General features: G+C 34.7%; 1 protein-coding gene across 1 annotated transcript in view; it reads right to left on the bottom strand.

The window, feature by feature from the left end:
* Nucleotides 1-508: 508 nt before the first annotated feature.
* Nucleotides 509-17,715, bottom strand: part of ap4b1 (adaptor related protein complex 4 subunit beta 1) — a 23,344-nt gene continuing 6,137 nt past the window's right edge. Inside the window, exons 4-10 of the mRNA XM_073823662.1 lie at nt 14,142-14,272; nt 12,872-13,019; nt 8,607-9,103; nt 6,549-6,632; nt 6,233-6,336; nt 3,415-3,622; nt 509-807 (exon numbers count right to left, since the gene is read on the bottom strand). Coding sequence (XP_073679763.1) covers nt 509-807; nt 3,415-3,622; nt 6,233-6,336; nt 6,549-6,632; nt 8,607-9,103; nt 12,872-13,019; nt 14,142-14,272 — 1,471 coding nt within the window. The remainder of the gene's footprint in view (nt 808-3,414; nt 3,623-6,232; nt 6,337-6,548; nt 6,633-8,606; nt 9,104-12,871; nt 13,020-14,141; nt 14,273-17,715) is intronic.

Raw genomic sequence — 17,715 nt, forward strand, 5'->3', positions numbered from 1 at the left:
CATGCAATGTATTTTTGGCTATTGCTAGAAATATACCCCAGCGACTTAAGACTGGTTTTGTGGTCCAGGGTCACATATTTGTATTACTTGAGAAAAAAATAAAATAAACAATGACTGAAATATAAAGAAAAATCAAATTTAATTCATACAATTATAAATTAAATTGAAAACATTATAGTTTAATTATATTTAAATAACAATTAGCTAACATAAATAAATACGATATATTTAGGGATATTATATCAGAACCATAAAATATTTTTATTACTTAAGACAAAATGAACATTGACTGAAATATAAAATAAAATGACTAAAACCAAATACGCTAAAACTTCATACATGAATACAAAAAAATCCAAATAAACAACAAAATTACAAAAATTCATTTAAATGAAAAGAGAAAATATAATTCAAAATATTAACAAAAGCTATATTTGTATATTAATTTTGCTAAAATAATACTGTTAAAAGAAATAAAGATGATACAGATTAATCCTAAAGAGTTATGTTATTTAAACATAAAATCTGCTTTACCTGGCAACAGCTCTTTTTCAGCACTGTCTGACGGCTGTTCAGCAGCTGATATAACAGCAGTCTGAAGGTATAAGTCGTGTCCAGACAGCGGGCCGAGCGTGTTGAAGGTAGAGGCCCACTGGCTAATGGGCTCTTCTTGGCGTCCGGTGAGAACACTCATGGACGGATCGGATTTGGGTCCGGTTACAACCTTCCTGGTCTCTTCGACTCCTCGCTGAAGGAGTCTATAGTACAGCAAAGCCCGGTCACGCACACACATGTCGCTCTCTTCCTCTGCAGTGGACCAAAAATATAGTAAATAAATTACAGAAGCAAGACGAATTGACTAAATGGGCTAAAGGAAAACAAAAACACCATGAAGGGCACCTGAGTGTGACCGTTTCTCAGAATGAATCAGAAAATAAACACAAACTAAAACAAGAACAGTAAAAGAAAGGACTGTAGGAGTGTTTAAACAATACTGTGTGTACTTACAGTTAAAGTCAAAATACGTACACCTTGGAGAAACTGCAAAATGTTAATTATTTTACCAAAATAAGAGGGATCATACAAAATGCATAGTACTGACCTGAATATGACATTTCACATAAAGGATGTTTACTGCAGTCCACAAGAGAAAATAATAGTTGAATTTAGAAAAATGACACTGTTTAAAAGTTTACATACGCTTGTTGCTTAATACTGTTTTTTGTTTAGTGATAGTTGTTCACGAGTCCCTTGATTGTGCTGAACAGCATGTAAGTCATAATAATAGTAACTTAACATTTAGCCTACCTCATAAAAGCCGACAAGCCTGTAACTTTGCCAACATTGTTTTATTTTTCTCATAAATCAGCCAGTTACCTGAGTTGAAGCCTACGTTTTTATTGCTGTTTTTTTATGTTAGATGTGAAGACAGGATGTCACTGCTTTTTTTGGGGCGGAGTAAGTGGAATTTTCACATTAACTTTACCCAAAATAATATGATTTTATTGCATAAATTCTTTTGTGTTAAAGCCCCACTAAGTAACTTTTTTTTACCTTAAAATAATGTTTCCGAACTCATGTCAGTGGTTCATCAACTCATAACAGGGTGAAACGGCACTTTCGTATTCGCTTTGCGACCCTCTATCGGCCATAACAGCACTATGTAAGTTTGGGTCGTCGGTCGCGGTTTTGTAGTTCAACTGAGACTACAAATGCGACTTGCTTTACGGCAGGCTTCACAAAAGGTTTTCATACTTTTATAAAGTCATACAACATACTCTACCTTGTCACTGGACATGGTTATTTCCAAAGACAGTCCTGGATAGCCTCCAAACAAATAACGTGCATGTGACGCAACGGTAGGCTAAATTATTTACGACAGCGGTAATGGACAATTCCGCTTCTAACCTGTAGAGGGAGCATTGAGGGAAAAGTTACTTAGTGTTGCTTTAAAGTAGTAATTTAAAGCATTCTATAGATATATTTGTCACGACTGTGAGGCAAATATTCGCGAGTTTCCGACCATTTTTGCGAAGTGCTCCTTTCTCAAGACAGAGACAGCAGAAAGCGCATGTTCGTTTTCTTTAGCTATTCTATAAAAGCATAAGGTTTTGTTGATATTTGAGTGCACACAAATAAAAGTAGATCTTTTACAGTTCCGAACGATGTATTAAGGTGCGTTCACACCGGACACAAATGAAGCGGCAAGCGCGAGTGATTTACATGTTAAGTCAATGCAAAGACGCGAATAGCCATCCTGCGGCGCGAAACGCGCGAATGAGGCGGCGCGAAACGCGCGAATGAGGCGGCGCGAAACGCGCGAATGGCGCGGCGCGCATTGAGCGTTTCAAGCGATTGCCGCGCCATTCGTGCGAGTTCAAAAATCTGAACTTTGGCGAAAATCCGCGCCGCGTTAACCAATCAGGAGCTTGCTCTAGTAGTGACGGAGGCAGAAATCCGAAACAACAATGGCGGACAAAATCACCGTTGCTGTCTGTGGTTCCTCGGAGCTGTACAATACATCTTTGGACTTTTGTAGAAACAGGAATAAAAGGGATCTTGCTAGGAATAAAGTGAGTGAAGAGGTCGGACAATCTGGTTAGTTTTAAAAATCGCTCTTTACTCAATTTGACCTACATATATATACATATTGAGACTACAAGCAAGCTAAAGCTGGCAAATTGAGCTCATTCACCTATTTTACAACTACTTTCCCGCTGACGAGTGGCAGAAGCCCCTCCCTTGACGCGAATTCGCGTCTGTTGTGAAGAAAATGTCACGCGCGAATGACGCGAATTTTACCGCGCGAATGGCACGAGTAAACTCAAATGTTCAAGCATTCAACTACGCGCGTATAGCGCGTTTTTTCCGCGCAAGTCGCGTCCGATGTGAACGCACCATTACTCTTACCTTTATAAGCAAAAATGATGGCGTATTTTAGGTTTTCACTGTTATAAAAAAATGCAAGTGATTGCGCTGGCACTTGATGATTCTTTAGGGTCTTAATGAGAAGTCTATAACATACTTTGGTTAAAATTTCTCAATGGTAGTGTAAAAAAAACCCCACTCTTTTTACCGTCTCATAATCAGCCCTTTTTAGAGCGAGCTATTCTGTTACATGTTCCTTTAAATGCTCGCCCCGCCCCTCTCTGCAATGGTATGATGAGCCGTAATGTTTACTTTAGCCACATTTAGCTTTTAAAGATATTTAAAAGCTAATATTACTTACTATTACTTTTAAAGATTGGAGATTAAAAAAAAACACCACTGGGTGGATTTTTATCATTGTAGGGTGGTTGTGTACACAAACTGCCAACACACATTAATGTTCAAACAACATGTAAAAGTGAGTTTGGCATCCGATGATCCCTTTAATAAAATGTCAACATCTCAAGTAAAAAAAGTTCTACACACCAATACAGTAATGTAAAAGACGGCCCAGCATGTCTTGAGTCTCAGCGGGACGGCACAGGAACATCTTCACCGAGGCGGTGAGCAACTCCATCTTCACCGGCGAGGACAGCTCAGTCTTCAGCCCGTCTATGTAGCCCTCCATCACATAGGGGGCACTACTGATCCGTTCACCATGTTCTCCCAGAAGCCATAACAGAGCCTGCTTTCCCTGCGAAACAAAGTGACTGGATTTAGCCTTCTCTAATAGGTCAAACATAAATTGTAATAGAAACTTACAAAACTCGGGATGATCGGCTGTATCTTTAAACGAGAAGGTCAGATATTCAGAAGACTGTGTGATAGGCTGCATTGTGTTTGTTTGCCTTTAGCTTTGTTGTGTTCTGTAAGCTAATTTGAGGCATCTGTTGACCAGAGGAAGCCCATTAGCCTCTGCCTACAGACTTTGAATTGGCAATGATCTGAAGGCCTGCAGTGCCAGACGTGTTCCTCGATGATATACAAAGACTAAAAGCCGGATATGACTTCCTGGCTAAGCTGTAAACTATAATGTTTCCATAAGCCAAAGGATCAGTTCACTTCCAGATAATTTACTGACCCCAATGTCATCCAAAATGTTCATGTCTTTCTTTCTTTCTTTAGTCCTAAAAAAGAAATCAATTTTTTTGAGGACCATATAGTGGACTTCAATGGGGATCAACGTGTTGAAGGTCCAAATTGTAGTTTCAACGCAGCTTCAAAGGGCTCTACAACAATCCCAGTCGAGAAATAAGGGTCTTATCTAAACGATCAGTCATTTTATAAATAAATACAAATTTCTATACTTTTTAACCACAAATGCTCATCTTGCACTAGCTGGACGCATTAAGTAATCATGTTAGAAAATTCACGCATTGTTAGGTCTGCGTACTCCAGTTCAAAAAGGTAGGGTAGAGCGAAAAACTCCATCTCAGTTTCTCCTCCAATTTCAAAATCATCCGACATCATTGTTTGACCTTTTTTGTAAAGGGTGTTTGATTTTCTTGGCACATTCGCTTTGTAAACACTGGGTCGGTACTTCGTCACGCATGAGCTTTCCAATGTGATTACGCAATGTGTTAAGTTGAGCTAGTGCAAGACGAGCATTGGTGTTAAAAAAAGTATATACATTTTTTTTTTTAGAAAATTACCAATCGTTTCACAAGATAAGAGCCTTATTCTTAAGCTGTAATCATGTAGAGCCCTTTGAAGCCGCACTGAAACTGCAGTTTGGACCTTCAACCCGTTGATCCCCGTTAAAGTCCACTATATGTGACCCTGGACCACAAAACCAGTCTTAAGTCGCTGGGGTATATTTGTAGCAATAGCCAAAAATACATTTAATGGGTCAAAATTATAGATTTTTCTTTTATGCCAAAAATCATTAGGAAATTAAGTAAAGATCATGTTCCATGAAGATTTTTTGTAAAATTCCTACTGTAAATATATCAAAATGTAATTTTTGATTAGTAATATGCATTGTTAAGAACTTAATTTGGACAACTTTAAAGGTGATTTTCTCAGTATTTTGATTTTTTTGCATCCTCAGATTCCTGATTTTCAAATAGATGCATCTCGGCCAAATAGTGTCCTAACAAACCAAAGCTTATTTATTGAGCTTTCATAGGATGTATACATCTCAGTTTTGGAGAATTTAACCTTATGACTGGTTTTGTGGTCCAGGGTCACATATGGAGAAAAATCCTGCGATGTTTTCCTCAAAAACCTTAATATTTTTTTTTCGAACTGAAGAAAGAAAGACATTAACATCTTGGAAGGGATAGAGGTGAGTAAATTATCAGGAAGTTTTAATTCTGGAAGTGAACTAATCATTTAACATGTCTATGGCTCTAAACTATACATTTTAAAATCTTTATATGAAGGATAAAAGACAATTCATTATCAAAGGTCAAAGAATTTAAACATAGAATTGCAACCATGTTAGCATAAGGATAAAACAGACAAAAGATGCAAAAGCTGTGGAGATATGTATCATACATAAGTAACAATACATAGACACACTATTCATAAGTTTGGGGTTTTGCTGATTTTGAAAGAAGTTTCTTATGTTTACCAAGGTTGCACTTGTTTGATTAAAACTAATACAATAAAACCAGTAATATTGTGAAATATTATTAGTGTAAAATGCCTGTTTTCTGTTTATCACCCTGGGCCACAAAACCACTAGCATGGGTATATGTGTAATAATAGCCAAAAAAAAAAACATTGTATGGGTCAAAATAATAGTTTTTTCTTTTATGGCAAAAATCATTAGAATATTAAGTAAAGATCATGTTTCGTGAAAACATTTAGTAAATTTCCAATCGTAAATATATCAAAACTTCATTTTTGATTAGTAATATTGCTAAGAACTCCATTTGGCCAAATTTAAAGGCGATTTTCTCAGTATTTTATTTTTTTTTTTGCACCCTCAGATTTTCAAATAGTTGTATCTTGGCCAAATATTCTCCCATTTATTCAGCTTTCAGATTGTATAAAATCTAAACAACAGGCCCTTTTCCCTCAGAATAGGTTTTTAGTGTCCTTTATAACTTACTGTAACCTGGAATCTATCAGTTTCTGACTGAATTTATGTTTCTCATCACCTTTTTAATTGCAAGACACATGCTAAAATATTTGAAATTATTTTTGTAGACAAATTTATGCATTTCTTTACAAAACTAAACTTTTTTCCATTGGTAAAGACTGAGTTTAAGGGATTGTGAAGAAACATCATCAAAAAGTGTTAAATATAGCCTGCTTGTTGTAGATGGTCAAATTAAAATCAGGTGAATCATCTCACCTCACTATCTTGAGGACTGTCAACACAGGCCTCGACGGTCTGACACACAGCGGCTGTACTCTGAGGACAGAACCACACCAAATCCCTGAACGTCTGGATCACGGCTAAACACACACACACAGAGGGAAGAGCTGATTCTCTGAACTGATTATGTTGGTTGGCAAACAAAGCTATTACTCAGGCTGGAGAAAGCAGCTGCTGAAAGGTTGTGAAAAACAAACAGGACCTTCCTACCTAATGCTCTGCTTTACTCATTAACTACAGGATATAAAACAATTACAAGCATTCACAGGTGTGGCTCAGCTTTCTCTCATACCTGATGTGATGTGATCTTGTTTCAGTGCCAGCAGGCCAGTTAGGATATCCAGACACTTCTCACTGTATGTTCGTGCAATACGACCTTAAAAAAAAAAAAAAAAAGAGAGAGAAATATTTTTACTCAACATAATACATTTCAAAGAACTAGTAACAGTCATTTTAGTAATGATAATTTAAAGCCAAGTGATATGGAGTGCCATACTGCCAACTTTCTAAATAGTAAAAGTTTAGTAAGAGTTAAAATTTCCATGAATTTCCAAATTTCAAATTTGGATTTCAAAGGGCCCCTTTACTTTTTTGAAAACAAAGGTTCAAATCCTATATTAAATTTGTACGATAAATAATTATATTTTAGCACGAAGGAGTTCGTTTTAGTCAAGTTACTGTACTAATATCCTTAAATGGTTATTGTATTTTATTATTGTATTTTTTCTTATCATTATTAGTTTTTTTTTTTTTTTGGTTATCTGAGTGGTCTTAACTTTTTCTAACAATTAAAAATATTATATTTATATATGCAAAAATATTACAATTAATTATATATGTAAATAAATAGTAATAATATTAAATTACCATTTTTTTCACACACACAAAAAAATACCTTTTAGCTGTGTCTCATTACTTCAATTGGGAAAAAAATACTAAATTACTAAACTAAAGTCTGTTGCCCATTCTAGTATTTATTATTATTTTTTTAATTATTATTTTTTTTTTAATTTTTTAATTTAATTTATTCTCTGTACTAATGTCCTTAAATGGTTATTTTAGATTTATATTAAAAAATATTTGGTTTATCTGGGTGGTTTAAATAAAATAAATACATAAATACTTAATACATTTTCTAATTATAATTTTGACAATGTTTGATGTTGAATTTATACATAATTAAATCTTTAAAAAATCCTTTTATAATTTTTGTCACACACAAAAAAGGAACTTTTAGCTGTGTCTCATTACTTTAATTGGAAACAAATATTAATTTACTAAACTAAAGTCTGATGCCCATTTTGGTATTTATTATTCATTTTTCTATTAATATAAAAATATCTTTTTAAATTTGTTAATTTAATTTAATCTCTGTACTAATATCCTTAAATGTTTATTTTAGATTTATATTAAAAAATAAAATAAATACATATTTTATGGGTTATCTGAGTGGTCTGAATAAAAAAAAATACATAAATATTATCTAAATAATTATAATTTTGACTTTGAATTGAAATAAATGAACTTTTAGCTGTGTCTCATTACTTTAAATGGGAAGAAAGACTAAACTTAAAGTCTGTTGGCCATTCTGGTATTTATTATTTCTTTTTCCATTAATATAAAAACAACTTTTTTAATTTGTTAAATTAATTTAATCTATGTAGTACTATCCTTTTTTATTTTTTTATTTTTATTTACTTATTAATTTATTTATTGATGGTACCTAATGTGGTCTAAATAAAATACATACATAAATATTAAATAAATAGTATAATTAAAAGAAATATTTAAAAAAGGCTAAATTTTAAGTCTGTTGCCCATTATTTTTTTCCATTAATATAAAAAATACTTTTTATTTTATATATATATATATATATAAAAAACTATCAAAAATAATTTTACCATTTTTTTTTCTCACAAAAAAGAAACCTTTAGCTTATTTGTTATTTTAATTTAACCTTATTTAATTTTAGTGCAACCCAGTACTATAGGATTTTTTTTTTTTTTTAATAATGTTTTTTTTTTTTTTATAATGTTGCCCATTCTGGCATTTATTACTTCTTTTTCCATTAAATAAAAATAACTTATTGAATTTGTTAATTTACAGTATATTACTAAATAAAACTACACAAATAAGGGTTGTAAACTATATTCTCACATGCCCCAAATTGTAATAACATGGTTGCAAAAAAATGCAAAATAAATCACAATTAAATGAATGAAATAATAAATAGTTTGACCCCATCATTTGTTAAAATTATGGAAAAAAAAAGTTTAAATCCAATGTTGTACCCTAAAATAATTAGTTAAATGATTATTTAATTAAACAGCATCTAGTGAGAGGTAGTACCTATAGCGGCAATGGCTGCCTGGGCCAGTTCGGGAGACACATCGGTGCAGTAACTTCTCAGCTCCTCCAAAACCAAAGCCACATTTTCATCGTTCACCAGCTCCACCAGGATCTCCATCTTGCGAAACTTAATGTAACTTGGTTCAGAGTATCCACAAAAGAAGCGTTTGTAATGTGTGCCGAAAAGGCCCGGCTGACTCCTCATGACCTGCTGTACGTGACAGAGCCCAGCGAAACGGAGCTCGCGTGACCCAGCGCCGCACGTGGCCAGCAGGGGCGCACTTGTGTGCAGGAGGGCGTCGGCCTGCACGGCAGGGTGGGCGGAGGCTAAATGGAGGAAGAGGCGGAGCGTGGCAACTGCGACGTGTGCGTGAGCGCTCTGGAGGAAGGCGTCTAGTAGGCTGAGGATGTCGAACAACTCGTCATCACTACGAGGACGATAGCGGAGCAGGAAGGTGAGGACTTCACTCTGAGCCCAACTGTCCAGATCCTTCATTCTGAAGGAGAAAACACATAAAACAAGTCCGTTATTAAACAGTCTGCTAAAATAGGTCAAAGACATACTTGATGCTTTTGAAAGCTTTGTCCTTTTGAACCGTTTTGTAGCACTGTAGTTTGTAGTGTTGGTATAACTAATACTAAAACTGGTTAAAAAAAAAAAATTTGGAAACTGAAATAAAGATTAAATAAAATATAAATAGAAGACATACATCTGAGGTTGGTAAGATTTTTTTATGTTTTATAAAGGTATCTGCATTTCCTTGATAAATACTGAAGAAAAGAAAAAAACATATTAATAAAATAATATTGTGAAATATTACAATTTAAAATAAAACTTAGTAAGTCTTTACTATTATTTTTATTTTTTTATATTTATATTAACTCCAGCAACATTTCTCATTTTATTTTTATTGAGAAAAGTTTTAAAAGTTTAACTTTATATACTAAAATAACTAAAACTGGAAGAAAAAAGACAAATTATATAGACACAAAGTATAAAAAAAAAGACAAAATGACATGAATAAATGATATATATATATATATATATATATATATATATATATATATACACACACACACACACACACACACACATACATAAACCTCTATTTAAAATGCTAATGATACTTAAATAACACTGGTATATTTATATACTGTTAGAGTTTTTATTAATAAAAAAGTTGTTTTTATATTTTTCCTGTTTAATCTGTTAAGGTTTTGTCAATTTGTTATGTGTATTTCTGTTTAGCTTTATTTTAGTCAATTTGGTTCTTCAACTTCAAATTGATTTAACTTACACTCCCGTGCAAACGTTTGGGATTGCTAAGAATTTTTTTTTTTATGTTTTCTTAAAGAAGTTTTTCTGCTCATCAAGGCTGCATTTATTTGATCAAAAATACAGAAAAAAAATGTAATATTGTGAAATATTATTACAATTTAAAAAAAAAATAAAAAATTAAGTCTTTAGCAGTGTTGTTTTTGACAACCATCTTAGATTTAGTCTTAAGGTGCGTTCACACCGGACGCGAATGAAGCGGCAAGCGCGAGTGATTTACATGTTAAGTCAATGCAAAGACGCGAATAGCCATCCTGCGGCGCGAAACGCGCGAATGAGGCGGCGCGAAACGCGCGAATAGCGCGAATGGCGCGGCGCGCATTGAGCGTTCAAGCGATTGCCGCGCCATTCGCGCGAATTCAATCGCGAGTTCAATCGCGCCGCGGTAACCAATCAGGAGCTTGCTCTAGTAGTGACGGAGGCAGAAATCCGAAACAACAATGGCGGACAAAATCACCGTTGCTGTCTGTGGTTCCTCGGAGCTGTACGATACATCTTTGGACTTTTGTAGAAACAGGAATAAAAGGGATCTTGCTAGGAATAAAGTGAGTGAAGAGGTCGGACAATCTGGTTAGTTTTAAAAAACGCTCTTTACTCAATTTAACCTACATATACATACATATTGAGACTACAAGCAAGCTAAAGCTGGCAAATTGAGCTCATTCACCTATTTTACAACTACTTTCCCGCTGACGAGTGGCAGAAGCCCCTCCCTTGACGCGAATTCGCGTCTGTTGTGAAGAAAATGTCACGCGCGAATGACGCGAATTTTACCGCGCGAATGGCGCGAGTAAACTCAAATGTTCAAGCGTTCAACTACGCGCGAATAGCGCGTTTTTTCCGCGCAAGTCGCGTCCGGTGTGAACGCACCATTAGTCTTTTGGACTAAAATGCTTCTTAGTTTTAGTCAAATTTTAGTCACTTCTATATGTGATAGTTTTAGTCCAATTTTAGTCGACGAAAAGTCAAAAAGGTTTTAGTCTAGTTTTAGTCGACGAAAAGTCAAAAAGGTTTTAGTCTAGTTTTAGTCGACGAAAAGTCAAAAAGGTTTTAGTCTAGTTTTAGTCAAAAAAGGGGGAAAAGTAGTCTTTTAACAAATTAATGTAGGTCAGTAAGTATTTTGCTGTTGGGTAGTGTCACTTGTAAGTTCTGAAAATAGCAGATCTATAGTTCAACACAATGTGAGCTTCCGGATCGACTATTTTCACCAATAATTACAATAATGAAGGAATGTTTTAAAACATAAAAGACAAACAAGGATGGAATGCTAAAACGGCTTGCCATACTAGTATGGCAAAGAGTATTTAATGCTAAAACGGCTTGCCATAGCGGCAGATAAGTTTATGGTTTTGATTGGCATGCACAATAAGCAGAAATGTCATGCATTTTAAATGTCTGACAGACCACCCACTAACATTTTCGTCTATTCTCGTCTCGTCAACGAAAACTCACACACATCTCGTCATGTTTTAGTCATCAACGAGCCATTTTTATCTCGTCATCGTCTCGTTATCGTCATGAAAAAAAAAGTGGCGTCAACGAAATGATTTCGTCATGGTTGACGAAAACAACACTGGTCTTTACTATTACTTTTTATATATATATTTATATTAACTTTAGCAATATTTCTCATTTTATTTAATTGAGAAAAGGTTTAAAAGTCGAATATAAACTTGATATACTGAAATAAAAATACAAAAATTATATAGACAAAGTCTTTAAAAATACAAAAAATGCAGTCAACAAAATTACTAAAATTTAAAATTAAAACAGAAATGCAAATATAAAAATTGATATTATATATAAATAAAAATTAACATCTAAATAAAATACAAATGATACTTAAATAACACTGGTATATTTATATACTGTTATTTTACCAAGTTGTTTTTATATTTTTCCTGTTTAATCTGTTAAGGTTTTGTGAATATATATAGTAAAGACCTACATTAATAGAAAAGATGTCTATTTAAAATAAGCGCTGTACTTTAACATTTTTATACAGCTTTGCATCATAGAAATAAATTATATTTGAAAGTATTATAAAACAGAAAACTACTTTTAAATTGCAATAATATTTGACAATATTACATTTTTTGATCAAATAAATGCAGCCTTGACTAGCAGAAGAAACATCTTTAAAAGAATATTACTGATCCCAAAGTTTTGAACAGGAGTGTAAGTTGAAGTACCAAAATTACTAAAATAAAGCTAAACAGAAATACACATAACAAAATTACAAAACCTAAACATTAACATTTAAAATAGAAGAACTTAATGAAAATATTAAATACTAAGTGTTATTTTAGTATCAGATTAAGTTTTTATTTAGATGTTAATTTTTATTTATATATTGTAAATATATCAGTTTATATTTGCATTTTTGTTTTCATTTTTGTCATTCATCTTTAACTGCTTTGTCCTTTTTAGTAGTTTTTTTTACTTTGTCTATTTTTTCAGTTTTTGTTTATTTTATTACACCAACTGTAACTTTTCAACTTTTACTGATTAAATTAAAATGAGAATGTTGCTAAAATATTTTATTTTTATTTTGCTTCTGTTAATATTAGTTTTAATTTTAGATTTAGTTTAAAAATATACTGATATTCATACTTATTCAAGAAATATTTGTAAAATATACTGTTTACCTTTTGAAAAAAAATACTGATTAAGAAGCCTACACTTAAATTGTATTGTATTTTTTCCTTCACAGATTCATTAAACTTGAAATCTTCTTGAAAATGGTTGTTTTAAAACTGTACAAAATTAAGATATATACAAAGAGCACTTTTCTCGTCTAGAACTTTACACATCCTTTAAACTAAATTCTTGACATTCTTAGAACATTAGGATGAGTTTTCATGACAAACATGACATGTTTGGAATTAGATGAAATATTTTACATTGCAAAATGGCAATAACATCAAACCTGTTGAGAAGGTGATGAGCAATGGGTTTGTTAATAACCACACCACCCTCATCTTTGAGAATTTCCTCCAGGGCACGCAAACAGTTCACTACAACCACAGGGTCCGGGTCCCTCAGAAGAGCATACAGCTCATTCACTATACTGCCATCTAAAAAAACAAACATCCAGAGCATTTATTTACTCTACATGTATTCATTTATCAGACACAAATATATTTAAAAAGACTTAAATAGTTCAACCAAAAACTAAAAATTTACTGAAAATATAACATTACATCATTTGCTCTTTAATGGATCATCTGCAGTGAATGGCTGCCGTCAGAATGAGAGTCCAAAAAGCTGATAAAAACATCACAATAATCCACACCACTCCAGTACTTCTTGTGAAGTGCACAAAACAAATCCATCATTAAGATTTTTTTAACTTCACACCATTGAGTCTGGCTAAAATATGTCTGAAGAAATATGCACAGATTAAGCACCATTTGCAATATTTTAAGTGGATTTTGACGTGACAGCAGATGAACTTATTCACTTGAAGAAGCACTATTATAGATTATGGACTTGTTTTAGCTGGAAGCAACAGTTTAAATGTTAAAAACATCTTAATGGTGGATTTGTTTCTTACAAACACACAGCTTTTTACTTCATAAACTGTTAATTGATGGACTGGACTGGTGTGGATTACTTGTGGATTCTTGTGATGCTTTTATCAGCTGTTTGGACTCTCATTCTGATGGCACCCATTCACTAAAGTGATGCAATGCAACATTTTTCCAAATCTGTTCCCATGAAGGAACATCTTGGATGGCCTAAGGGTAAGTACATTTTCTGAAAATTGTTATTGTTGGGTGAACAGAGCTGTAATTCAGACATTCTACTGTAGATTCATTACAGAAAAACACCAGACCCTTTACAGAAGGGCTATTCAAATCCCCAGAGGCTAAAAATACACTGCACAAATAAGAAAGACTTGAAATAACAATGCATTGTACAGCAGTTTAGAAACATGTTCTGGTTTTGCCCTGCGTTTGATTGATTATTTTCAAGTATGTGATATGTTCTGGTAAAAGTATGTTCTTTCCAGTTGACATGCTGTTAATCATCACAGACGCCAAACCAGAAACATTCCTTCACAGGGAACAGTGTGATCCAAAATTATAAACCTCTGTGCTTATGCCTATTTATGCACATGTATTAAAATAAGCAAGCAATATTTATCACATTATCCTTAGCAAGTATAACAATTGAGATAAACAGAATAGCTCTACCTATTTCAGTGTTGGGCTGCAGACTGTGCATTTTGGCACAACCAAGCACAGCGACTCTCCTTACGTAACTGGCCTTGTCTCTCAGACCAGCAACAATGGGCTGCTCTATGTATTCTGTCATTCCCGGCATTCTGAAAAACAGAAAAAGGGAGTCTCTTAAAGGGAGTGCTCCTAATCTCAGCTTGTTACCTGTATAAAAGACACCTGTCCACAGAAGCAATTAATCAGTCAGATTCCTAACTCTCCACCATGGCCAAGACCAAAGAGCTGTCCAAGGATGTCAGGGACAAGATTGTAAACCTACACAAGGCTGGAATGGGCTACAAGACCATCATCAAGCAGCTTGGTGAGAAGGTGACAACAGTTGGTGTGATTATTCGCAAATGGGAGAAAAATATCGGTCAGTCTCCCTCGGTCTGGGGCTCCATGCAAGATCTCACCTCTTGGAGCTTCAATGATCAAGAGAATGGTGAGGAATCAGCCCAGAACTAAACGGGAGGATCTTGCCAATGATCTTAAGGCAGCTGGGAACATAGACACCAAGAAAACAATTGGTAACACACTACGCCGTGAAGGACTGAAATCCTGAAGGGTCTCCCTGCTCAAGAAAGCACATGCACAAGCCCGTCTAAAGTTTGCCAATAAACATCTGAATGACTCAGAGGAGAACTGGGTGAAAGTGTTGTGGTCAGATGAGACTGAAAAATTTGCCGTAAAGGAGGAGGAATGCTCCCTATGACCCCAAGAACACCATCCCCACCGTCAAACATGGAGGTGGAAACATGGGGGTGTTTCACGCCCTCCGCATCAAAGGGACAATGGACAGGCCACGTACTGTCAAATCTTGGGTGAGAACCATTGATTCGGACACGTAAATACGAACATATTACCCCCATTCTTGTCTCGCTTATTTGGCTACCTGTAAAATATAAAATTGAGTTTTTGGTCATGGTGTTTAAATCGATAATTAACCTCGCCACATCCTATCTTGCGGACCTCTTTGTAAGACATGCTCCATTTAGATCACTCAGATCCAACGATCAGTCACTCTTAACAGTAGGGCTGCACGATTAACCTTTATCGCATCGATATTGAGGTTTTAACTTCCGCAATAACCTAACCTCAGGAGGCTGAGTTTTTTTCCCCCTCTGACATTTGAGTGACAAACCTATTAGCCAATCAAAATTTTCGAGTCTTGCGTTCCTGGCTTGCTGGCCAATCAGAAATGGCAATGGAAACAAGGTTGTATGCAGTGCACCGGCTTTCTGTCAGCAGCAAAGCAGCTAGTTCATAGTTTTATGTAACATCATATCTTTCCCAAATCTTTGTTAATGTTCATAAAGACTTGACCCTGGGCTGGAAGATTAAGGATTGTGCATTTAAGCGAAACGTTTGTATTTCTGTAGCTCTAATAAAGTCTGTATGCTACATATAGAGATATAATTTATGTTTTAGCCTTTTCTTCAGGCCACGGAAGCATGGCAGTTACGCACTTTATTTCACAATGCCAGTTTTCCTTGGTCTTATTTGATTTGAATAACTGATCAACAAAAATATGTATTAATAAATTAAGATAAAAATTATACAAAACGAAATTCGTTTAAGAAAGGATTTCCCACAAATAAAAACGTACGAAGTTGTCAAAAAATTGTGTCTGACCCTCTCCAATTCTCCCGGCGTATTGCCGTCCAATTCATACCACGTCCTTTATGACATTGTGTAACTTGTCAAACTTCTTTTGTAATAAACAAATTAAACTTAAACAAAACACAAACAAATAATATTTAAACAATGTAAAACAAAAAAAAGTTCTTAAATGGCTACAACAATATATATCGCTCTTTCTCTTTTTGTTTGATCTGTTGTTTAAACTAATCTTTGCCGCTTTTTTGATCATTCTTTAAGTAAACATTTGCCCGTTTGGTGATTAAATAAACCGTTTTAGACTTCCCCTTCAACTAAACGCGACGCGTCCTGTGTGTGTGTGTGTGTGTGTGTGTGTGATACCTGCGAGTTGTCCGCGCAAGCAGCGCTGCACTTTTGCCTGGTTTCATTAAGGGTGGGTGAAAAATGGATTCTCAGATGCATCGCAATCCTCTTTTCCACGAGCTTGTGTTTTTCCCCGCATATGGCACCTGTGCGTGCTAGAGACGCGGCGGGCTTCATTGCACAGAATTTGCACTATAAGATACGTGCGCATTGCTTGACAGTGTGCGCTTCCCCCCGCAGTCTTTTACTTTAAATATGCCTTCATTTCTGCCGTTTGTAATGCAGTACTATTAGATGCACAAAACTCGCGCACTGACAGACTTTCACTTGCTCTTTGTGTTTGTTCGTCTGAAAAAGCTCGATTGCGGATGCGGTTAAATGCACTTGCATTTTCTAATACTTTTATACGAAACTGATGTAAACCCAGCCAGTTATGTTTTCAGAGCAGGACAAAACGCCGGACATATCAAAATAGATCTGTGCATTCATTGAAGCCTGTTAAAGCAGCCACTGTCATATGTTACTGTCTATTGTTTTAAAAAGTAGCCTGGTTATATATATATATATATATATAACCAGGCTACTTTTTAAAACAATAGACATTATATTATAGTGGGTGGGCCGTTATCGGCGTTAACGTGCTGCGTTAACGTGAAACTCTTATCGCGCGATAAAAAAAATATCGCCGTTAATCTATTCTCAAATTTTGGGTTGGGAGCTGGGTCTAAGCTATGATGACTTTCACCTTGATAGTTTAACGCGGATGTATACCGAACACTGTAGAATATGGTCGCGCGTTTAAGTCTCCTCCGCCAAAACACAGACGGGAACGGGATCGCGTCGTCCTCCATTCATAAAAACCGAATCTACTATACCACGTAAATTCGTCGTTTTTTGGATTCATAAATCAAATGTTGGTCAGTCACTTAATTCAAATCGCGATATGGACTAGTGTATGTGAAAACTGAAATGCAAAAAGACCGTTTTAATATGAATCCGATATGTTCCGTTTGCCTAGCTGTATGTATGCATTGCGGAGACGAGCTTTTACTACACGCATACTGAAACACACGTGACGCTCCCGGTAATTTTTGGCATTTTCATCTCACATGAACAGATAAACTCAATCTCCCAAACTGCTGTGAGTGTCACTTTTACCGTTTCATTTGAGAAAACTAGCATCATATCATACTGTATGACACAGAAACTTCACGGCAACCTGTCAAAATAAAAGTACGGTGTAACATGTAATGGGCTGGGTAGGTGTTGACGTTAAAAAAAAACACAATCTAATAGGGAGAAAAAATAATTTCATTGTTAGTTAGTTAGTAAACACAAGTACATCTAATTGAACATAATTTATTTTCATCAACAAATTATCATAGAACAGCTTTATGAGCTTTATGATCCATTCTCAAAGACTTTAAGTCATTATTTGGGTAGCACACATATTCTGAATGCCTTCAGCAGAATTCAAATTAGCCATTTTAATCTAGATTAATCTAGATTAATTCCAAGATTTAATCTAGATTAATCTAGATTAAAAAAATTAATCTATGCCCACCCCTAATATATATATATATAT

This window comes from Garra rufa, chromosome 18, assembly GCF_049309525.1.
Source record: "Garra rufa chromosome 18, GarRuf1.0, whole genome shotgun sequence".
NCBI classification, from domain to species: domain Eukaryota; kingdom Metazoa; phylum Chordata; class Actinopteri; order Cypriniformes; family Cyprinidae; genus Garra; species Garra rufa.